At 50.0% G+C, this 23,392-nt stretch overlaps 6 protein-coding genes across 8 annotated transcripts; 3 read left to right on the plus strand and 3 right to left on the minus strand.

The window, feature by feature from the left end:
• Positions 1-624: 624 nt before the first annotated feature.
• LOC129590946 (E3 ubiquitin-protein ligase RFWD3-like) lies at positions 625-4,994 on the minus strand. The gene is given in 5 exon segments (XM_055486404.1): positions 625-1,303; positions 1,583-2,242; positions 2,879-3,032; positions 3,034-3,206; positions 4,004-4,994. Coding segments are annotated over 5 exon segments (1,926 nt in total). The 5' UTR covers positions 4,682-4,994; the 3' UTR covers positions 625-1,042.
• A 797-nt stretch (positions 4,995-5,791) lies between these two features.
• On the minus strand, positions 5,792-8,071 carry LOC129591026 (very-long-chain 3-oxoacyl-CoA reductase-A-like). Its single transcript, XM_055486510.1, has 10 exons — positions 7,551-8,071; positions 7,438-7,484; positions 7,301-7,376; positions 7,096-7,209; positions 6,838-6,899; positions 6,731-6,775; positions 6,569-6,636; positions 6,442-6,491; positions 6,201-6,370; positions 5,792-6,133 (listed from the first exon to the last, which is right to left on the minus strand). Exons 1-10 carry the CDS (start codon positions 7,783-7,785, stop codon positions 6,044-6,046), a joined length of 957 nt encoding a protein of 318 aa, XP_055342485.1. The 5' UTR covers positions 7,786-8,071; the 3' UTR covers positions 5,792-6,043.
• A 470-nt stretch (positions 8,072-8,541) lies between these two features.
• Positions 8,542-10,048, plus strand: LOC129591027 (uncharacterized). The gene is made up of 4 exons (XM_055486513.1): positions 8,542-8,853; positions 9,044-9,228; positions 9,368-9,478; positions 9,647-10,048. Exons 1-4 carry the CDS (start codon positions 8,733-8,735, stop codon positions 9,695-9,697), a joined length of 468 nt encoding a protein of 155 aa, XP_055342488.1. The 5' UTR covers positions 8,542-8,732; the 3' UTR covers positions 9,698-10,048.
• On the minus strand, positions 9,924-18,367 carry LOC129591023 (growth/differentiation factor 8-like). Of its 3 annotated transcripts, XR_008690791.1 has the most exons (5): positions 17,815-18,367; positions 17,187-17,378; positions 16,585-16,708; positions 14,929-16,518; positions 14,184-14,497 (listed from the first exon to the last, which is right to left on the minus strand). XR_008690791.1 is itself a non-coding variant. In XM_055486506.1 (4 exons), exons 2-4 carry the CDS (start codon positions 14,340-14,342, stop codon positions 10,629-10,631), a joined length of 1,374 nt encoding a protein of 457 aa, XP_055342481.1. In that variant the 5' UTR covers positions 14,343-14,497; positions 14,929-16,229; the 3' UTR covers positions 9,924-10,628. The 3 variants fall into 3 exon arrangements, 2 of the variants coding, with proteins under 2 accessions (XP_055342481.1, XP_055342482.1); XM_055486506.1 differs by lacking the exons at positions 16,585-16,708; positions 17,187-17,378; positions 17,815-18,367 and adding exons at positions 9,924-11,063; positions 11,830-12,257 and having other exon boundaries at positions 13,832-14,497; positions 14,929-16,229; XM_055486507.1 differs by lacking the exons at positions 16,585-16,708; positions 17,187-17,378; positions 17,815-18,367 and adding exons at positions 9,924-11,063; positions 11,830-12,257 and having other exon boundaries at positions 13,832-14,497; positions 14,925-16,229.
• A 150-nt stretch (positions 18,368-18,517) lies between these two features.
• Positions 18,518-20,098, plus strand: LOC129591025 (probable inactive tRNA-specific adenosine deaminase-like protein 3). The gene is made up of 7 exons (XM_055486509.1): positions 18,518-18,763; positions 18,831-18,885; positions 18,964-19,043; positions 19,175-19,388; positions 19,448-19,698; positions 19,788-19,887; positions 19,942-20,098. The coding sequence occupies exons 1-7, from the start codon at positions 18,658-18,660 to the stop codon at positions 20,096-20,098; spliced, it is 963 nt and encodes a 320-aa protein (XP_055342484.1). The 5' UTR covers positions 18,518-18,657.
• Positions 20,099-20,444: 346 nt separating this feature from the next.
• LOC129591024 (troponin T, skeletal muscle-like) lies at positions 20,445-22,883 on the plus strand. The gene is made up of 8 exons (XM_055486508.1): positions 20,445-20,602; positions 20,686-20,706; positions 20,770-20,811; positions 20,932-21,103; positions 21,160-21,246; positions 21,527-21,673; positions 21,740-21,961; positions 22,054-22,883. Exons 1-8 carry the CDS (start codon positions 20,574-20,576, stop codon positions 22,468-22,470), a joined length of 1,137 nt encoding a protein of 378 aa, XP_055342483.1. The 5' UTR covers positions 20,445-20,573; the 3' UTR covers positions 22,471-22,883.
• The last annotated feature ends 509 nt before the right edge of the window (positions 22,884-23,392 follow it).

The raw sequence follows: 23,392 nt of genomic DNA on the forward strand, positions 1-23,392 counted from the left end.
CTGAAACGAAACCTGGCAGCAAGCGAAGAAGCCGTCCTTCTGGTTGCGCAGTGGACACTTGCCGCCTTGACTTCCCTTGACTGCGGATGGGGATTCTTAATGTTCGTACTGACTGCTCATCCTTGATGATCTTTACTGCGGAATGCCACTAAACTAAACTTAACGGCGACCTGCTTAACTATGTGAATGTGGATGTGAGTAATGTCAGCGAGGAAATGGTTGTACATGTATCATTCTATCATGTGTGCCGATTCCAATGAACTTCACTTTCCGTTATATTGTACTACAGTACTCTGTATATATAGCATCATAAGTATAACCGGCAAATGATAATGATTATGATCATGGTTCAACCGCGGTAAATGATAATTGCCGGGAATAATGATAATGATTATGACCATACTGCACATCACCCTCACACCACCGCTCTGTGCCGGCATATTCATATTCTCCATGTACCATGTACATACTACATAGCAGCAGATTAATGATGATGCCAGTGTCTGGCAAGCCAAAATAATCCTAATGCCATTACTATTAGTAATGGCCGCAACTTCTAGCGCCAAACGGGCGTCCACGAACATTACTGCATTACACATTATACTGGCACTCCACTTCCACGCAAACGAGCGCTTCTTCCGCCGCAGAAGGAGCAGCGCTGCTAGCCGCTCACCGCCAGGAACTGCTGCAGCTGGCCAAACGATCATTAGCGTTATTATTTATCGGCATCGTGTAGCTACACGTGTTATGCTCAGCCGGACACATGTGCCGTGCTGTATTCGACCGGCTGAGAAATTAATCACCTATGACTCTGTCCTTTTCATTCTGTTAAATGTTAATGTTAATTAACATCCATGTCCCACCACAAAACAACTTAAAGCTGCTCACGCTCATTCCATGCGCGACCAACATCGTTAATAAAATGTGTTACAGAGGAACCATTAGCGGAAGGGGTTAAACATCAGCAGAAAGAAAGAAACAGGCATAAAATACTGCGTCTCGGCGTGAGCAAGTGGAGGAAAGTGGTCGTTAGTTGTGGATGTTAGTTGTGGGTGGTGAGGGTGTAGGCCAAGAGGCTGTTCTCCGTGGTGACGGCCAGCATGCGCCGGCCCGCGGCCTCCCAGGAGAGGATATCCAGGGGCACCCCCTGCAGGCGGATGTCCTGTTTGGGCCGGCGGGGCTCCACCAGACCCCACACGCCCACCGACCGGCTGGCCTCGTCCCCCACCGCCAACAGGCACCGGCTCCCGTCCTCCCCGCACCCCACCGGCACGAAACACCCCCGCAACATCCCCACGCCCACCTACACACATAAAAAGTTTGAATTTTATATTCTGCTATTAATCAGTCATTTTATTTCCATTCCTGTAATTTAATTTCCATTTTATGCTGGACCATTTTCAATTACTGTAATTTAATTTGATTTTCCAGTTTCTCGTTCCCGTTAATTTATTCTCCAGTAATACAGTTTCAATTTAATACAATTATTTCCGATTAATCTGCTATCATTAACTAAAATTCCATTTGCAATCAAATTAATCTGCATTAATTCAAGCAATGACAGGGCTGCCCGTTGACTCACCTTGCCGCCGTGGATCTCCTGCAGGTCGCCGACAAAGACGCGACTGGTGGCGTTCTCGGCGTCGGCCTGGTAGTGCAGCTCGCCGATGCGGTGGCGCACGGTGGGATACTTCTTATCCGGCCGGAAGGAGTTGGCCAGCAGTCGCCCCGTCCGCTCATAGGCCAGCCCAAAGTGACTGCCGCCCTGCACCAGCGTGCTGTAGCGCGCGGCACTCATCCCCGGCTCCTTGCTGTCGTAGAAGCCGCAGCGGTCCAGACTGGAGAAGAGCAGGCCGCCCAGCGGGAAGCCGTGCCCCGGCCGGCGCTCCACGTGCGCCATCTGGATGATGGGCGCGCGCGAGGCGTGCTCGGTGAGTGTCGTCAGGCGCTGGTTGAGATTGCGCAGGTCGAAGACGGAGATGGAGCCGTTCTGCAGCCCGGCGTACAGGTAGCGGCCGTCCTCCGTGTTCCACGCGCAGCACCACACCGGCGCCTCGTCGCGGTACTGGTGCACGACGGAGTGGTTGGTCAGGCTGTAGACGGTCAGGCAGTTGTTGGCGCTGGCGATCAGCGCCGTCCCGCCGCTGTTGTTCACCGACATGTCGCGGATCAGGCCGCACGGGAGGGTGAACAACTCGCTGCGGAAATCGTTGCAGCTGACCAATCGCAGTCCGGAGGAGTCCTGCAAGTGGAGCGGGAATGAAACTAGTCTTCTAACCATTTCATGCTTCACAATTGCAAATCATTCTACAATTAAAAAATGGTATCGTGTCTTTTCAGATGGATTGGAACGAAATATTCAACTTTTTAAAATTATTTTTGCAATAATTTTACTGTAACCTTTAATTTTTAAGTTTAAAATAATTTCACTTCAAAGTGTCTAAAAAAACGGCCCAAAATTAGTTCTAACTTTCTTTCCTTCGTTCAGTTCGTTGTCTACATAGCAAAATTAATATGTTTTGGGGAAAAAATTAAGTAATAATTGATTTTTTTTATAATTAAAAAATGGTTTCGTGTCTTTCAGGTAGTTTGCAATGAAAATTTTTTTTTAAATTATTACTGCCATAGTTTTACTAAAGTTTAAATAATTTCAATTCAAAGCGTCTGAAAAACTGTCCAAAATCAGTTTTAAATTATTTCTTTCTTTCAATGTCTACACAGCAAACTTAATACGTATTAATTTTGCTGGGAAAAAGGAAAAATAAATTTTAAAAATGATTAATTTTTGAACTGAGAATTCCGTTGTAAATCTTTCAGAAGAATTTCATTCGAAAGCGCCTAAAAATGGCGAAAAACTGTTGAAAATTTGGTCGCGCACCTTGAAGGGGCCGGCGGAGGCGGAGGTGAGCTTCTGGGAGACGAGGAGGACGTTGTGGAAGGGGTAGTGGGCCAGGACGCGGGCCGACTTGTGCTGGCCGTAGTCGACGACCTTCTGCAGCTCGAAGAGGCTGCGCGCACGCGCGGCACTTATGCTGCTGCTCGCGCACTCCGCGGACGCCGGCAGGGCCTCGCCGGCAGACGACTGCAGACGGCTCTCCGTGACTATGCGCTCCAGGTCGCGCTTCTCGCGCGACAGCCGCTGGATGAGATCCTGCGAGTCCTTCAGACGCAACTGGCAGAAGTGGTTCTCGTCCTGCGCCACTTTCCTAAATCAATACGCAACTCTCTCACACTTTTTCCATTTAAATTCAGTCTAATTTCCATGAATATATTCCTTAGTAAATTAATTTCCATTTTCCATTCAATGAAAAGTTTCAAATAATTTAACGCACAAAATCATTAATTTATTTTAATGCCCCAAAACTACACACAATTCACAGGCCATTAATTTGTTTCAACAATATCCATCAATTTCTTAATGGTATCGTGGACAGCCTTTAGTTTGGGACGTTACTTGCAGAGACACGATGGCTGATTCATACATCGACGCGACCTCAAAGTGTGCTGGCGCCGCCGCTGAACTTGCATGCCGGGAGAAGATAAGAAAATACAAGTCACTTACTGATCGCTGTTATTTTGTTCCCTTCGCATGCGAGACTTTTGGCACTTGGTGTGAGACCGGCATTGTTACGTTAAAGGAGATTGGTAAAAAATTGTTCATGAGGACGGGCGAGAGTCGCTCCACTTGTTTTTTGTTTCAGCGTTTAAGTTTGGAGATTATGCGTGGTAATGCTATGAGTGTATTGTGCACAGTCCCTTCCCATGTTAATTGGGACAAATTCTTCATTTGATCTGATTTGTTGAGTGAAGCTCGCTTTGTACATATTGAGAAATAAAGTCCACATATTTCTTAATTTATTGTCCTTCAAAATAAAACAGCCATTACTGAAGAGCCATTCTAAATCGAATTAACTGGCACTGATTTAATTTCTATAAATAAAATTTGTATTAATTTAACAGCTAAATTTAAAATGAGTTAATTTGCATTAAATGCCTGACTCACAGTTGGCTCTTGACGTTGTCGAGATCCTTGCGCAGCTGCAGCAGCAGCCCGTTGTCGGCCACGCGCAGCGCCGCGGCAGAAGAGCACGCGGACGTCCTTGGACTTGGCGGGCTTCTTGCACTGCGGACAGGTGCGGCGGTCCTTGTCGGCGCCGGCGGCGCCCAGCCACTTGAGGATGCAGTGCTGGCCGAAGATGTGGCCGCACTCCAGACAGCAGGCGCGGTGCTCCCCCTCCGCCGTCATGGCGTCGAAGCAGATCAGGCAGTCGTCCGTCTCGTTCTCGTCATCCTCCGCCTCCGCGCTACTGGCCGCCGCCCCCGGGGGCGCCGCGTTGAGGCTGACGGCCAGCTGCAGTTTGGGGCGTTTGCGCGGGGACTCCGCGCTGTCCACGTCGGGCAAGGGGCGCCCCTGGGGTAGGGGGGCTGCAGGGGCGGGGGCCAGGGAGGCAGTGTTGTCAGGGGTGTCGTCGTCGTCGGAGAGCTGGATGTCGTCGTTGAACCCGAGGGAAGGGATCTGCAGCTGGGGAGGGGAGGGGTCGGGCGGGGGCTGCGAGGCGGAGAGGGGCAGGCCCGGCAGGGGGGCGGCGAAGTAGACGGAGCGACTCTGCGAGGATGTCACGCCGGAGGAGGAGCTGCCCGTCGTCACCTGCACGTCCACCTGCACGAACAGGTCCTCCATTCTCCTGCCGAATCCACGATACACACCAATCAAGAGGACAACGATCACACCACAGTGGAACAGATTCGTGTTCTAACACGCATCCCATCAAGTCATGCACGCTATATCTGTACAGACAGACTGCAGTTCTTCGGTTTGATGGAATAACAAGCTACGCAGTACAGTCGCCAGTACTCCGCTTATAATAATGCCGTCGTGCCAAATGAATTCTCCAGATTGATCACATTTTAGTAGCTCATCGAAAAACAGTATAAACAACAATGTAAAACTAGCTGTACCAGTAGGGACTAGGGAAGTCTGGTACTCGCTAACTTGCACAATTTGAAAGAGTGAAAATATAACAGCAGCTGCCAACTGACAACCGTCAACGTGCCCAGCATGTCGCTTAGGGGTCTTCCGGCCCTGTTTGATCGCGTACTCCCTGTGAATACTTTCTGGATCAGTTACAATTACCTTGTTGTTGTTTTTAATTTTAAAATGAAGATATCCTGTTTCAGTGATTGTTATTGTGGTGTAGGAATGTTGATCAGTTATTTGTTGGCTGAGATGCTCAAAACGCCCTCTTTGACTTCCGCCCCCTGCTGACTGCCTCGTGCGGCACCGCCACTTGGGCCAGCACAAATCCAACAGAACAAAATTCACATGGATTTGTTACGGCGTCCGGTTGCGCTTATCCTGTTTTTCGATTTTCGACATTAAAATGATTAAATCTTCACTTTCAACGATCTTCACCTCAAGTCTTTATTGATGAAGAGTTCCTGTTAAAGTTTTTTATTAAAAAAAAACTTTGGTCTACTATCCAAGATCCACCCAGCTGTGCATCTGATCAAAAACTGAAGCGTTTAAAATAATATTATAGGTACAGCACATCCAAAATTCAATTCCAAAAAATACAAATTTGATGCAGTGACTACCGGGTAGGTAGTGGTACTGCCATAAAAGTAAGCGCCTACTTGTAATTTTTATTTTCGAAAGCGCACGACCGAACACCGATGTTAAAGGGAAAATTGGTGGATAATTATCAAGGTGTGGAACAACTTAAAACAGTACTCTAGCAGGAAAGCTGGTAAAACGCTGTGGCCATCGTTAAAGAATATTCGTTACAGTAAGCAAATAGAAGTTGATTTATTCGGCGGTAGAAATGCAGCACATGTAGATATTATGTACGTACACAGTACGTACATAAGCCGGCCCCAATCTCCATTAGTCGGAGTGAGACCAGTATTGAATGGCTGTTGGCTGACAATCAGACTGCCCAGTAAACCATAAATCAAACAGCGAGCATAGCGACGGGGAAGCAGCGTTAATTAAAAGAGAATAAAAGCAGTGCGTAGGAGAACGCTGACGCTATCCATCCAGGGATCATTTGCTGTTCATTCCGGGGATGTACTTGCGTATCTTGATGTGCAGGGCGTGCTTCCAGTGGCCGTAGGTGCGCGTCCGCACGCCCAACTGCAACACACATTATGAAGAGCTAACACAACAAGGACAATTCGCAATAATGCGCTTGGTTACTTGCCTGCGCGATGCAGCTGGGGACGAAGATCTCGGGCTTGACGCACCAGAAGCCCTCCTTCTCGTCCTCCTGCACCATCTTCGTCTGCACCGCGCCCGGCATCACGCACTGCACCACGATGCCGCGCTCCTTGTACTCCTCGTGCAGCGCGCAGGCGAAGAACTGGTCGAACGCTGTCAAGGAGGTGGAATGAGCAGGCTGCTTATATTAATGTCAGAGCGGTTACTGTGGCGGCTACAGATACCTTTGGTGGCGGAGTAGACGGCCGATTTCGGCGTCGGCACATCACCGCGACTGCAAAACAACGAACCATGAGTCCAGACAGGGTATGTGTACTTACTGTTTTGTACAAAGCAGATATTATTACTGACACTGAGGAGAGGAAGACGACGATGCCGCGGCCACGCGTCAACATACCCGGCAGGATGAGACGCGTCATCTGTCGGAGGAAAGCAAGGAGAATAATTACACCGGCTATGCAATGAGCATGTATCTGTCTGTGCATGAGCAGAACAACACGTGGACTGACTGACCATGACGTAGGCGGTGGTGTTGGTGTTGATGAGATCCAAGCAGCCCTGCAAAGAGAAATCCTTCATAATCGTTTGCAGTCAGTAAGAGACTGCATTCACTGACTAACCTGGCTGTCGGGCGGGTTCTCCAGGAACGGCGCATCGTCGCCGCCCTGGCCCACGTTGTTCACTGCAACAACACCACAACCACTCAAACAATATCGCTACATAAACTGAAACATACCAATCAGTAAATAACACAAATATACAAGAGTTCAATAATATGATGCCGCTATATGAGAAAGTAACTAAAGGCTATGGAAATGTAACTTGCACAGAGTCGCACTGCTGCTGCTGCTTGTGTTATAGTGTACACTGGCACTGACCGAGAATGGCGATCTTGAGGGCCGTCAGCTGCTGCTGGATGTCGGTGTAGACGGCCAGATTCGTCGTGCTCAGATCGGCCACGATCACCTTCGTCTTCACGCGGTGCGTCAACTCTGCCAATCAGCCAACACACAACATGCAGCACTTTATCAGCTGGAAGACAAATTCAGCTAACAAAATGATGGACATTTGATTGCGACTAACCGACGTCGCGGGCGGCCACCTGCAGTTTCTCCTCGTTGCGCCCGATGAGGACCACGTTGAGACCGCGACGCGCCAACTACAACCACGATCCTTCAAGCAGACAATCCCCCAAAATAAAATGAACCGTGGATGCCTACCTCCAGACAGAAGACCTTCCCGATGCCCGCGTTGGCCCCCGTCACCACTGCAACACAGCCAATACAGTGAATACACTTGCGTCAGCCCCTTTTCCCCTGGACGAGCCCCTCACCTGCCCATTCCCCGTATTCGCGGACGTTGATGCCCAGCGCCAGCGGGGCCGCCAGACAGTAGCTAGTGATGCCCTTGGCCAGCTGGTAGGCCGCCGTCACCCCCACCACCCCCGCCGACAGCGCCCCCAGGGCTGCCAGGTAGGGCCGGCTCTGCCGCAGCACCGCGTCCTCCTCCACCCACGCGTTCACCCGCGCAGACACCTTCCCCAACGAGCTCCACACCGCCGACGTCATGCTGCCCGACAACTGTCACGAATCACGATGCACAGAAGACCAAGAGATCCACACAGCCCAAACTGCCTCACACTCCCAAATTTAATGCTTTCACGGAGTTTCACCAACAATCATCAAATAGTCGCAGTGTGCAATATCGTCACAATCAAAGCATGCATTCAATGTGCAACTTGGTTTGAACAAGAATTGAACCGGGAAACTGGAAAGAGGAGAAAACCGTAATGAGAGCCGAGTCGCTGTCGCACAGCAGAAACACAGATAGACACACACAGCGAGAAGAGAGCAAGGAAATTGGAAATTTCCCAAAAGTGAAAAAGACTGACATGAAAAAGAGCCAAAGCAGGCGCTCGGCTCGACTCGCCACTCCTGTCAACCAACCAACCGCCCTACAGCCCAACTACCAATTCAAACTCCAAACAAGGCGGTAAAGCGCTAAATCAAGAGTCGGGACGTTTTGTCTTCTACCACGAATTGCGATTTGCGATTAATACTCGTACCTGTCGACACTTACAGCGTTGAGCGTTCTATTAGTCAAATTAGAGAAGTACAGTACATTATTAATTATGCACAGTGTGCAGCACAGCAGTAGTATAGTTTTATTATGTACAGTGTCCTTTACCTACTTGTTTATACTGTTGTGAAAGCTGCATGTTAAGTGTACAGTATATGTGGTAATTTTTCAAATTATTATAGTATTTTTCAAATTATTATAGTATCATAGTTGCTACGGAATCCCAGAACAATAAATACACTCCAAAATTAACATGCAATTGTTCAAGGTCTGTGTAGTGCAGCAGAATAGTTCATACCGGCAAGGGTAACGGTAGCTAGCCGGCAGTAGTAGTTATAGCCGTAGTAGCGGCGGCCGTTCGTTAACGTTGTGGCAGCTAGCCCTCTCCCGACGAGCCCTATCTGATCGGTATCCGTACTGTGTGCGTGTGCTGGGAATGGCAGCGGTAGCGGCGCCGGTGGCGAAACGGACGGCCTGCGACAACGGTTGCATCCCGCTGGGCCGCTACGAGAGCTGCGGCGAGGACCCCAACGCCTTCGCCTGGTTCAAGGCCATCGGTGAGATAAACACATCATTCTCCCATTCTGAGCCATGTTTACGTTCAGCGACACTGGCCAGCAGCAGCTAATCATATAACATAAACTATGTACAACCGCGACCGCATCATGCCACATAACATAAACTACGTACAACCGCGATTATATTAGCTAGCCGCTATACTGACTGGCAGTCGTTGCGCTGATGCAGGTTACACGGAGAGCCTGTCGCGCAAGTGCGCCGACAACCAGATGGTGGTGACGTTCAGCAAGGGCGGCCTGGAGAAGGAGTACGTGATGGGCGTGGCCTTCCCGGCGCCCAACATCAGCTGGGACACGCGCTTCGTCCTCGGCCAGGAGGTGGAGACCCGCGGCGCCGACGGCGCTCCCCTCAAGGTATGCATCACAAGTTTCATAGAGTTATCTGAGAATATAATGCAGCAGCAGACACAATCGCCAGCATCCGCAGCGTCCAATTAACCGGGTCGCACAGTACCGGTTGGTCGGCGTTAATTGCACTATGATTGTCTTGCAGAGCTCCTTCGTCTTCTTCCCCGACACCAACGAGCTGGAGGCCAAACACCGCAAGGACGGCTGCTGCAGCTACGCGCTGCGCTACACCTTCCGCGGCAACCAGATGACCATCGTAAGAACCCCTAACTTAACGTACCTGCACCTCTCCGATCCGCTGTTTCTCACAATGAAACAGAATTTAATTATTCTGAATAACGCCGGACTACTTGTGTGACCTTTACGTTGCCGAAGCCGGTCGCAATTAAGTGCATTAACTATTGTCATCTTCGGTGTCTTGCAGACACGCACTGCCGGCGGCGTCACGTCCGTGCGCAAGTTCAACAAAGCCTGACGTCAGCGATAAAAACTGCATATTATAACTTCCAGTGGATTAAACCAACAACGGCATCAAGACGACCTGTACACAGCCGCGTAGTACGCGCTTATGTCGACGCATGTACCGCATATATATAAGTGCTGCGCCTTACGCATTTTCTGAAGCTAAACGCCAATAACATGAATAGTATCAGTTGGGACCGGAAATGCCGGCGGTGAAATGACATTATGAACCCCAATCGTGTAATCAGTTTTAATTGACCGATTGTGAACAAGGGCAACATGTGCTTGCAATAATTGGGCGCTGCTTGTACAGCACAGCATACAGATACTGTATTAAGTGGCTTCTATGAAGCAAACCGTTAATTCCACTAGCAGCATCGAGATTTGTAGCACGTACCGCGGTAATTGCGTCTGTCCTGTTAATAGGTAAAGAAAAGAATTATGCGCAAATATGGCGCAGACCAGCCAGCATCATAACACAGTCGGTAGCGACACAGACAAATTTGGGAGAACGCGTATATCCACGAAAGCAATTAATCTGCCATCAGCGGAATAAATAGGCTAGCTAGAGCGCTGACGCTGAGCTATACAGCGAAGATCATGGCCAGGCAGGGAACCGCAATGAACTGAACCGAATGAACTAGTAGCTCTACACGTGAAAGACACACAGCATCGTCCGCTCGCTGCAGCACGCCCACAACGCGTAACAATGTACGCGTGTATCGTGCTTAACTGCGTATATATATCCACAAAGGTCACGCATATATATATCCACAAAGGTCACGCGCTGTCCCACGCTTCACAGTCATGCCGGCAACGTATTCTCCGCGCACACACACTCGGCAGTCACTTTGTCAGAGATCCCGGGGCGTCGGCTGACATCCGGCAGGGATGAACCGGGACGTCCCGGCCAAAAGGGGAATTTTTCACCGGCGACCCGGCGGTCAGGCGCAGGCGCAGCGCGCCACGGACATGCCGGGCAGCATGCCGGTGACCAGTTCGCCGTTCTCGCCGTAGTAGATGATCTCCATGTCCAGGGCGCGGCTGGGCGTGCAGCAGGGCCCGACGTTGGCGTCCTGGTCCTGCTGGCGACGCGGCCGCGTCTTCTCCGTCTCGGCCAGCGCGTTGCTGGCCAGGTGGGCGTAGTGCAGGGCGGGGTTGAAGGTGCTGCGGTCGGCGGCCGTCCCGCAGGGGCCGCTGCAGTAGTAGGCCTCGTAGGTGCGCGGGTGCACCACGAAGCCCCAGCCCATGGCCGTGAAGTTGATCTGCAGCGGGTAGCGGCAGCAGTAGTTGCCCGGCTTGTCCTCCGAGCAGTCGGGCTGCAGACCGCGCCGGATCCGCTTCGGCTTGGGCCGCACCATCACGTCCAGGTACATGCCCTGCCCACACCAACGAACGAGTAAAGAATCAGACAAAATAATTACCAGAATGCAGTTAACCGTCTTCGCCGCGAAGTCGATAACCGTAGCATCATTTTATTCGACGCTAATAAATAAACAACATAATTAACGCGACACGGCACCGCGCCTGTTAATCTGTTCAGGGAAATCGACAAAAAACTGCATAATCGCATTATCGAATGGGAGAAATCCATTCCACCAGATTTATTGTTCCAAGTCTCGAGCTTCATGATCAGCGCGGTAATTCTCAGCGGGTTTTTAGAACTGCTTCGTCACTACGAGCAGATGCCTAGATGGTACGAGTCTAATACTGAATAAAGTTAAGGAAACAAATTCAGCATTATCTGCATGAAGTTATTAGCCCTCCAACGCTCACTACCCGAAGGATGGGAGTTTGTTTGTGAAAACTTGGATTTCCCGATGAAAAAATTCAATTAAGAATGGGAATTTTTGGTGTGCTTGTACTGACCATAAGTCACCGATGGTGACCTGGGTGTGCAGCAACACCATTGGGCATGAATAGCGTAACTCGCACGCTCCCTGTAACTCGTAACTCTAACGGTGAAATGCATTTTTTATAACTGCCCATGGGTCTGTACGTACTTAAAGTGGAATAAAACGACAGTGAATAAATATGAATTTATTTACGATAATGTAACAATGGTATGTTATTACACTGCATGCGCACAAGTACATAAAACATTTATTTCGATAGCATTGTTTTCAAAATGTGGCCTGCACTTACAAAGCTTTTTTCATCCTCCGTCGCGGGATGCAGTAGCGCCCAGTTGGTGCCCTCGGCGTCCAGGGCGGAGACAAGGAGGCCGTAGTTGCCGGCGACGTCGTGGTCCTGGCGCCAGTGGGAAATGAACTTGCTGAGCCGGAACTCCGCCCACTGGCCGTGCTTCTTCAGCTCGACGACGCGCGAGGCCTCCTGCGTCCACACCGGGTCCACCCGCAGACTGCCGCCCGCGCCGCCCGACCGGACCAGCAGCTCCGCGCGCATCTTCAGCGGCTGCAGCAGCAGGTGACCTTTGGCCTCGTCCCCGCCCGTCCCGCGGATGTACACGTGCAGACTGCTCTTGTCCTGCTCCGACTTGCGGACGTGCGTGGTCACGTTGAAGAAGAAGGAGTGGTTGCGCATCTCCGCTGGCACGTTCCACTCGCTGGGCACTGTGCGATATGAATCACAGGTTATACAAAATAAGCGCTGGAACATCATGCTACAGTCAGCACTAGGAATGTCTCGGGGCGCAAAGCTCCTAACACACAAACACGAGCGATTTCCTCAGACTAAGCTGTATTCCTGTGGATATCACTTTACTGTCTAACGTTATTTATTTTTCACAAAAACCTCCCACCCGAATATTTCAAATAAAAAAAAATGCAAGGACTTCCGGTGCTTGAAGCAGTTGCAACCGATCGGTGCAGCAGGGCAATACAAATTTTATCTGGGAACGTTTTTAAAAATTTGTATCCCGCCTAGTTAATTTTCGTTACAGAAATTGGCTTTCTCTCTACTTCTAAAAAAAATTAAGAAAAATTACAAGAAACTATCCCGAGTTGCAAATGCCTTTCCTGAAGCCAGATTGAGACAAAATCAACCGATCAGCACAGACACTCACACCCACCATATATGCGAATCGTACACACGTACTCTCTGCTTTCTGCCGGGACAAGTACAACTGACCCCGCTTGCAAAACTTCCGGTTAAAGTAAAGCATCGGATATCCTCATTTTGTGCGTGACGATAAACCAGTACGTGCCTTTATATTACCGTACGCAAAATTCCCGTAATGCCGGAACAATGATCAGACAGTTCAACGTACGGTCCGCGATAGCGCTCGCGCGACCGGGTTATAAGCTGCCACCGCAACTGAATAATAATTATATTGAAGTATATATATATTTAACGCGTACAGAAATGCGCGTATTACAATTAAATCGCGGCTCGTACAAGCTAGCACTGGGCGTATGTAGCGGCACTATCTGATGTGCATATCAAGATGTACACGCCGTGGCCGGTGGCAGTGCGGCCGCTTGGCGGCACGGAGCATTGATCGCTAGACAATGCCATCCAAAGTTCAAGTTCACTCGTAAACCTCGGCCCGAAAACCTCCAGTAATTCTGCAGTTTCTATTCTCTTTCCCAGATGCATGCACAACTGACCCACTGCTCCAGCTTCCCCTTCGTGCATGGGAACCGTTGCCGGCCGGTGAGCGTTGGCGCGCGGCCTTGGCCAGCACCGAGCCAACGATCACCATATAACAGCACACTTAGATTGCTATGGCAGATTACAAATCAGGCCGCTGCGGTTACGTGGGGTGTGCATGTGCCACTGCACAGCGTCCAACTCGCTTATATGACTGCCGGCTTGTAACTGCCTTGGCACGACAACCCAAAGAAACCTTTCCATGGAATCAACCCATCAGAATTTTTTTTTACTTATTAATAAGGGCGAGATAATTATTTTATCCGGTTCCATGGCTGCCGACAACGCTTAAAGCGAATCAGAAAATTATGCTTAGTCAGGTCGACCTGGTTCCCGCAGGTGAAAAGCCAGCTTTACTCCGACCGGCACCAGTTCCATATTTATCTATATATACTGATCATCGATCGCTAATCTACACGCCTGATCAGCAACGCTTGCGACAACGCTGAGAAATTAACTGAGAAACCGCTTGCGCAACAGCTAATCAATTAATTTAGTGACCAAACTATGTAATAAAAAATGATACGGCACTTACGCGGCTCCGGAAAAAGAACAACGCGACTGGGCTGGAAGATGGCCTCGTCCGGCTCCTCCTCCTGCTGGCGCTGCATGATCTCCTCGATGTGCTTCCTGATGGAGTGGATGTGCGAGGGATTGCGCTTCTGGGCCTCTGTCAGCTGAGGTATTCGTCCGTCGCGGAAGCCCAATTTGTTCAGCATGTCCTTCTTGAAGGAGTCTTCCCGCACCGCCCGGTTTAATAACGTCGGCCCGGCGGTCAGGCAACTGCCGCTCGCCAGCGCCGCCGGCGCACTACTGCTCTGCCGGTCAGCGGCCGCTACGCTGACCCCGCCCCCTTTGCACGTCCGGTTGTGGTGGCGGTGCATGGGCGTGGCGTGCTGGGGATGCGGGGCGCTGGAGGTGTGCCGGCAGAGGGATGTACTGCTCAGCAGGCACAGCGTTAGCAAGGTGTAGTACAGCCAGGGATACATCCATGCGGCCGCCGCTCTCCTTAATATATTATTATAATCCATTCTGTAGCTGCACATCTCCCTCCGTAACACAGATAAACCCACCAGACAAAGAGTGCAAAAAAACTCTGTGAATGCAGTCCAAATCAACACAACAATCGCGCTGCGAATCAATTAGAGCCGCAGATTAATCCGCCAGATAAATCAAATAAACCATTGCAATATGAAGAAACCTGCAAGTTTGCGAATATAAATAAATTTATGCATCGTCCGCTCTACATCACTAACATAATTAAAGCATGCAATTAAAATATGCACTTGTGACTAATTAATTTTTTACAAATATAGAAAAGGCAACGTACAGAATAGCTGCAAAATTAGTACCTCGTTAAAAAGTGACCTTAAAAGACACAAAAAAAGGTTGTATTCGGCAAAGTCGGTGGTATAACATAAATCTGACTGGAACGACACAGATTTGAACATAAAATCCCTTAAACGTCATTAATAAATGATTTTAATACATATTACACATACTAATAGCTACATATCAATAAATTCTGTATAATGACGTGATACCATTATAATATGGTTTTAAAAATTAAATTTATGATAATATTACTACTTGTATTAATAATCATCATAATTAAACAGATGACTCACTTACATTAAAAGCACTGCTGTTTTATGAGCGTACGCTAACGCTGCGTGCTTCCGGTTGATGCGGACTGAACTGCCGTACAATAAACAAAATCCGTTCCATTCTGCGGCTATGGAATTCCCGGGGATACCTTGACACGGCGGACAACATCATCGGTGCCGCAGTGCCGTACAGCTGGCAGACGGCGGCAGCGGTGATAGAAAAACTTGGGCAGTAGTGATAAATAAATAAGTATTCACCAGATATGAATGGATAAGGAAATCGCTATCGTGCCGGCAATCGCTAATATGTAACGAGTACTCGTACGGTAATTGCGCATCTGAATAACGAATGCATGCGCGGACTTGGAATCGTTGTTACGAAGAACCATGCAAAAAAGGTGGAGAAAGTTTTTTGTTGGCAGCACCACGAGGGAATAATGTAATTTGATTTGCATGTCTAGATCTGACCAGCCATGTCATGTCAGCTGTTGACGCTGTGGAAGCGAACTGTTCAGCCGAATGTGAACAACAACGTCGCAACCCATACGCCAATTGGCAAAGGCAAATTTAATAAGATTGTATTAACACTACGCCGACCGACAACTTACTTATCCTAGCCAAATTCTACTGGCTGGCTGGACCGGACGGCAAAAAGGGAAAGTCCAAAGATCACCGCCGCCAGCCACATTATTAACCAACATGATTGTTTTTCCCAGAGTATTTACCGGTACATACTGTAAATTAAATAATATATACCGGTACAAGATGCTGTTGAAACTTGAATCAGTGTGTACAGTACAGTATAAATTAAAGTGCATATCGGTCAGCGTATAGCCGGTGCAGCACTGTAGCCTCGTACAGGAGACGGCCGCCAATGCGCGTGAAGGCCCATCTGTTACAGTCGTACGTACTCGTAAGCAAAGCGGGTTCATCAAGATATGCAGTACAGCTGGCTGCTAATAAATCTTCACGGCCGACAGCATTGATTTTAATTGTGCTGCACACTGTACAGGACGGCAAGCGCGCCGCGTCTCACCAGTCAGCCAGTGAAGCGGATAATGTAATGTGATTATTTTGCGATTGTGAGATGGATGCCGGCGTCGCGGATGCCGCCAGCGACCAGACACAACATCCCTGCGCGCGGCAAGAACAGACCCGCTCAGCCGCGACCAGCCAGTGTTTTTTTTTATTACCAGGAACACAAGAGACCGCCGCGACGCATACATATCTAATCAGGCGCAAGTGCATGGGATTACCATAATCACCAACAAATCCAAATACCAACCAGGCAGCCACGCAGCGACAACACAACGTCTGCATAATAACATGACAGATTGGCAGACTACATCTCGCGGGACTGCTGCTGCTGCTGTTGTGGCGGCTCGTCTGCCGCGTCGGGAGACGGCTCCTGCAGGCGCAGCTGGCGCTCCCGTTGGCGTCCCAGCAGGCGTTCCTCGCGCGTGGGGAAGAGGTTGAGACGGCGCAGGGGATCGGGCCGGCCGAAGCGCTTGTGGCCGCCCAGATCGATGGCGAAGTTGTAGTCGGTGGGGTGGTCCAGGGCGCGGTGGATGCGCGCCTCCAGGTTGGCCGGCGTCACCATGTGCGCCACGATGGCCTGTGGATGATGAAGGGTTTATTTAGGTGCAGTACCCAGCGGACGAGCTGCAGGGCAAATACCCACCTTCTTGCGGCGGACCTGCTCCTCGCGGATGTCCCGCTCCATCTTGGAGCGCGTCTCCCACTGCATCAGCATATCCAGTCGCTCGTCCGCGCGGTAACGCAGCTCCTCCGCATGCCGCGCTTCCCTACACGCATCAAACTAACACTAACCACGCAATCCCTCCATCACTGTCCAATTCGCATTCGCAGATCATTAATAATCTACAGTATTCCTACCACGCTGATAATTCCATGCTTGTAAATCGTATTGGTTAATTGCACATAACAAAAACTGCGGCGCGTGATGGCAATATGTCAGGATTATCAAATTCGGAAAATATTGACTTATTATACAAAATGCTGATTAAATAAAAACAATGCTGATCCAATTACAAAATTAATGTACAAAGTCATAAAAATAACATACATAACATACATGTTTCAGTTGTAAAATGAACGAAAGCTGATGCTTAAAAGTTAGATTAGAAAAATGCAATTAGAACAGAACTTTAAAAACTGAGAAGATTGCTGGTTAAATGGGAGAGCGGATGGGATTACGAGCGAAATAATAACTGCGGCGGAAAAATGGAGGAAAAAATGAGTTGTTGTCTCAGCAGAACTGACCTGACTTTGGCCACCTGCGCGTTGTCGGCGTCGTTGGCCTCAAGGACCTTGACAAAGTCCGGCGGCAGGGGCGCCGAGGTGGGCAGCGCGGGGGCCAGCGAGTCGAGGGGGGAGGGCAGGGCGGGGCCCCCCGGCGAGGGGCGGATGCTCTCGGCCGGGTAGTGCTCCGCCTTCCACGCCGCAAAGTACGAACTGCAACACACACACACACATGCGGGATATGCACTGGCAACGTCACAAAATTATTCCCGAATCCCGAATGTTCACGATTAATCATTAACCACATTTTAAAAAATGGCAGCTTAAATCAAGAAAAATTCCGTTACGAAAGGAACTTAATAACTGAATCAAATTAAAAAATTACTGAGCACTTGCTGATAAAACCGAAAAATTCGATGAAAAAGCGCTTATTAAAATAATTAAATTGAAGAAAAAATATGGAAAACTGCTGATTAAATTGAAAAATTCATATGCAAAAATCAATGAAAAACGGAGGGTTAAAATTTAAACTAAGAAAATTAGATGCAGAAAAATAGCTGGAAAAACGAATAGAAAATTAAATTAAATTGCTGATTAATATTCAAGAAACGAAGAACTGCTGGTGTAGGGTAGAGAAGCTGAGACTGACGCGAGGGAGCGGCGGTTGGTCTTGTAGTGGTTGTAGCGCCAGAAGAGCTGGCTCATCTCCCAGGGATCCTCCTCGGGCATGGGCATGACCCAGTAGCGCTTCTTGCGCGCCCGCGGCAGTCCCCGCGGTTTGCGCGCGCGGTACTTGCCGCGCTGCGCCGTCGCGTCCAGTCCGCTGGCCGCCGCCGCCAACGGCTCCACCAGCAGGCGCCGCGCACTCTCCCCCACCAGGCCCTTCAGCAGGGGGTGCCCCGTCAGGCCCAGCACCAGCCCGCGGACGCCAAACATCCCGCCAGCTGCAGATCACACAGATCGACACAATCCGCTGCGAGCTCGCCTAGCACGCCTCACTTCGCACGCAACGCAAACTGCTCTGCAAGATCAGCGACTGACACACGGATATGAAAATACACATGTATAAACACTGAGATGTGTCCCAAAGTCCAAGTGAAAGAAAAACCCGAGAATTTTCTCGCAAATTTGAAACTAACACACAGACACAGCAGAAACTCGATATCAAATTTTGATCAGGAAGTGAAAAACTGCAGATTATTTTGGGTTGCGTAGCGCAAGCGACGGTAAGTTTGAGGGGCGGTATAGGCTGTCGCTGCGCTAACCGCCTTGGATGGCAAGCAGTAGCGTGCTTAAGCAAGAAACGCCAACCTGAAGTTGGTGGTAAACAGCAGTAGAGTTAAAAGTGAAAATTCAAAGTGAATTTCTTTTTTTATAGTCGTCATTTCGCTTCCTGGCTTTATTTCTGAATACGGATCGTTGCCTGATGTTTTAATTATTTTTTAATGAATCTCTAAACTGTTAATCATTGCGTAAAGAGGCTGGAGACACGATGGCTGCGGAGAAGACGGAGAGCAATGGAAACGGAGCGCATGCAGGACGACGCTGGCAGTTCGTGCGCATCTGGCCGGGCGAGTACCTGTCGCCTGCCGAAGAGGGTACCGTCACTGACTTCCTTTCATCAAGCCCAGCTGCATAATTTTCCCTGGTCTTCCCTGATTTTAGGATTGGTGTTGGTGGGGACGTTGAAGAAAGCTCAGGATATTGGCAAGAGCGTAGCGTAAGCCAGCGCATTTTCAACGTTGTGTCGCCATGAGCACCCGCACAGTGGAGTTGACTCGTTTGCTGTTTAGAACAGACTGCTCAACCGCGTGCAGCCGCTGCCGGCGCTGCGCCATCTGAAACGCGTACGACACGTCGGCGAATCCCTCGGACAAAGTAAGAAATTAATAAATTAATTATTTATTTTTAAGTAGTTGTCTAGACTAGCGCAGGTATACTCGTAAATTGTTGGATAGAAATCAGCACGACAAGCTCGCCTCGTAACTGATAGCTTCTCCCTTTTTCAGAGCGCACCGCCGAGATAATCGTCAGCCGCGCCGCTGCCGATCACTCCGTGGACCAGGAAGTTCCCACCCACCTTGTCCTGACCGCCTCCGAGGAATCCCCCCTGCTGGAGCTCCTCCAGCCCGCCTTGATCGTCCGCCGCGTGTCCTTAACGCGGCCCCTGACGCAGCAGCACGTAACCGCCTCCCAGCGGCTCTGGCCCACCATCACCCCCAAGTCAGTCATCCAGGCTGCCTTTCTGAACTTCCGCTGATGTAGTATGGTCTCGTTTGCAGTCCGCTGGTCTGCCTGGACACCCACGGTCTGCCCGCCGCGGAGGAGGCCGTCCTCGGTGACTTCCTGGAGCTGTTGACGGAGGAGGACGGGGAGGGAGGGCGGACGTGTGCCGGCAACAGCGTCATCATTGCTGACGGACGCTCCGCCCACTGCTCCCTGATTCGCGGGGCCAAGAGCGTGCCGGCCTCGCCGCTGGACCATCCCGTGCTGCACGCGCTGGGGATGATGGCCGCCAGTCAGCGACAGTCCGGTGAGCTGCTATATTTAATTTTATTTTATTTATATTGTTAGTATTTTTCTATTATTATTTATTTTATGCTTGAAATGCGGTGTCTATAGTGAAGAAAGAGAAAGCGGCGTTGCCGGCGGAGGAGGGCGACGCCGGAAGCTATCTCTGCACGGGGCTGACGGCCGTCTTGGCACGGGAGCCTTGTATCATGTACGCATCGCGTCCGTTCTGTTAAACGCCGCGTGATTGACGGTGTTTGTGCAGGTGTGCGATGGCGCTGGTGCACGGCCGCATCGGGCGCATCGTCTTCCGGCAGGCGGGAGCGGGCGACGGCGGCGTCCTGTCGGTGTACAAGCTGCAGGCCCTCAAGCAGCTCAACCACCGCTTCACCGTCTTCCACGCGCAGCCACGCCCAAGTTAGCCATGCCGATGTTTCTCTGCTCTTTTGCATTTTCTACGGCGTTAGTATTGAAACTACCGTACTTTCCGTTTAACGAGTATTTGCGCTAATCCGGCGTTTAGTTGAGGAAAGAAAGATATTTGGTTATATAAATAAATGCCCGTTTGGCCCCGGTTCTGCGTCGTTGTCGCGTTGTACGGTGTATTGCGCCCGGCACTGGCGTTATTATAAACAACATGTGCGTTGGGAAAGTGGCGACATGTAAACATTAGCGCGGAGTGTTGCCTAATCGTCCCTGCCCGGCGGCGCTGACTGCCGGCCGTCTGTTTAGATAAGGTGCCTTTTAAAGGTCACCGCTACGCGCCGTTTCCCGGCGCAGGATGCAGAATCGTGTCGCCGTTGAGTTAGTTGTGCCGAGCGAGTCATTTGCGTTTTTCCATTTCACCGTGCTGCGTGAGTGTTGGTTGTGAGTTGTGTGTAAGGGAATAGCGTGAAGATGGGCGATCAAGAGGACAACTGGATGGAGTGAGTACCAGTGTTGTTTATTTGCGATAAGCCGTTATCGTTCTGTATCTTTGCACAATTCAGCTGTTTGTTTGTTGATGTAGGGACGCTTCCGCGGAGCAAGAGTAAGGCTTCATTTAATCGCTTGTTTTCCTGCTGGTTGGCGTCAACAGTGTCGTTGTCACCAGGGGAGGGGAAAATGCGGAGAATGAACGACAGACCAAAACACGGTGAGCTCCGACCGCCACAGTAATACGTGCCGGTCGTTACAATTGTTATTTGCATTTGGGGATTTACCCGGCGGTTGTGGAAGCGTCAATAGTGTGCGTTGTTGTTGTGACTGTGAGCAGAGTGGCCGAGGAGACTCCGACGGCGGAGAAGACGGAGGCGCAGCTGCTGATCGAGGCCAAACTGCGCAAGCACGAGGAGGAGGACGCCGAGCGCATCCGCGAGATCGAGGAGCAGCGCCGCGTCGAGCGCGAGAAGCAGGAGGAGGAGCTGCGCCGCCTCAAGGAGAAACAGGCAGGCACTACGCTGTTATAGTGTTGAGCAGGAAAGGATGAACAGGGCTTCTGCAGGCACAACGCCAGAAGCAGCGCGAGGAAGAGGAACGCATTCTCGAGGAGCAGAAGCGCCAGCAGGAAGAGCAACGCCGCCGCGAAGAGGTCAGCGGTCTAGAAAATTGAATTCATATAATTATACGTAAATAGATATAAATATATACAGTGTATATAAGTATATAAAAATATTGATTTAAGCAGTACAGATATATGTCAACGTAGTAAATAAAAGGTCACCATGTTCCTGCATTTAGTTTTGTATATATTCGGTATATATGTAAGCATATTTATATACGGTGTACCATTAATTTGTTTATGCAAAAGAAAAATGCGATATAAAAATATTGGTGACCTTTTAATAAAGATATAATTGGTGGTGTGTTAGGAAGCGCGCAAGACGAAGGCGGAGGAGGAGAAGCGGCGCAAGCAGGAGGAGGCGGAGCGGAAGAAGGCGGCGGCGCAGGCGGCGATGGCGGGCGGGCGCAACTTCGTCATCGAGAAGGAGAAGACCGGCTCCAGCACCATCGACAAGGTGGGCCGTTAACTGCTGTGCTTTCTGTAGATGTTGATGCCGTTGACAGAATGTGGCGCTATTTAGTTTATGAACATCTCCAAAGCCAAGACGGAGATGTCGCTGAACGCCGGCGAGCTGGAGACGCTGAAGAAGAAGACGGTGGCCGACCGGCTGAAGCCGCTGGCCGTCGAGGAGCTCGACAACGCCGGCCTGAAGCGCTACGCCGAGGAGCTGTGGAAGCAGATCATCCAGCTGGAGACCGCCAAGTACGACCTCGCCGAGCGATTCACGCGCCAGGAATACGACGTCAGTGCGCAACAGAATTTGTTTCACTTTAGTCCATAGTTGATTTAATTAATAGATAAATTTAAATTGCATTGATTATGGATTGGTTGCAGATCAAGGAGCTGAACGAGCGGCAGCGGCAGATCAACATGAAGAAGTACGTCGTGGCCGGCGGCGACGTGGAGGGCGGCGCGGGCGCGGCGGCGGCGGGCCGGCACCCGCCCAAGGTGCAGCTGATCAGCAAGTACGAGCGGCGCACGGACCGGCGCACCTTCGGCGAGCGCAAGAGCCTCTTCGAGTGGGACGCCTCGCGGGAGCCGGCCAAGGAGACGCAGAAGCCCCAGGCCAAGAAGCGCGAGACGTGGATCCGCGAGAAGGGCGCCGAGGAGGAGCGCCGCAACTACACCTACGACGACGACGACGAGGAGCCGCCGCAGCGCGACGACGACCAGCCGCCGGCTAAACGGGCGTCTTACGCGGCGCCTGCTGCGGAGGAGGCGCCGGAGGAGGAGCTAGCCGCTGAAGAGTGACAGCAAAAAGCCGGCTGATGTCATTGATTAAACGGAACGGAACGGAACGTGTGGTGTCTCGCTTGACAGACAGACGGCTTATGCAATGGTCTGCTCTGAAATTGTGCGACATATTTAGCAACAGACTGCCAACTGTGTCGCCTTCCCCGGAACATGCCCAGTTAAAATTAATACATAACCCTAGGGTTTGTACCAGTACATTATTTCGCAAAAAACACCTTTCCGCCGCCTTTCCGCCGTTTTTCAAATTTTAACATCAGTTTGAAACGTTTGAAAATAGTTTAAAGTTTTGGGAAAAAAAATGTAGAAGGCTGGTTCGGTGTAAAAAGGATCTTCATGGTACTGTGTGTTTTCAAGCAGAATTCGAAGAGGATCGTTGCATAATGAGACTTTTGCTACAGCTCCGTGCGTTGAAACGTTTAGAAGTCTACTTCACCGATAATTCCCTAACCAAATGTTGAGCGCACAGAACGTTTTTCACGCCAGTGTATACAAATCATTTGGCTATAGAATGGCATAAAACATTGCAAAAAGGTGTTTGGGAGTGCGCGAAAGCGAAAGTTTCGTACTCGTACACGTGTACAAATTGGTACCATGTACCGGCACACTTCCCTGTTATACAGAGCAAAGGTCGTTATTTAAATACTCATTATTGAAAAAAACAGGCAAACGTAGTTATTGCGTACGATTTAAAACGATTCATCCATATAGGTCGCGCACTCATTGTCAGCTTTTCCTCAAACAGCATTCACTCCATCGACCGCCAACTTCAACGCGCTGGGAAAAGTTGTAATTAAATGAGAAAAATTCGTATTGGAATTCTTTGTCTAACAGAGCATATCAGCTTTATTGGTTTCTTGAACAGTTAATCTGGAGGTAGTAGCAACTAACCAGCCGCTAGCAGTGGAGTTACTGAGCCGGT

Source organism: Paramacrobiotus metropolitanus, unplaced genomic scaffold, assembly GCF_019649055.1.
Source record: "Paramacrobiotus metropolitanus isolate TYO unplaced genomic scaffold, Prichtersi_v1.0 Parri_scaffold0000043, whole genome shotgun sequence".
Classification (NCBI taxonomy): Eukaryota; Metazoa; Tardigrada; class Eutardigrada; order Parachela; family Macrobiotidae; genus Paramacrobiotus; species Paramacrobiotus metropolitanus.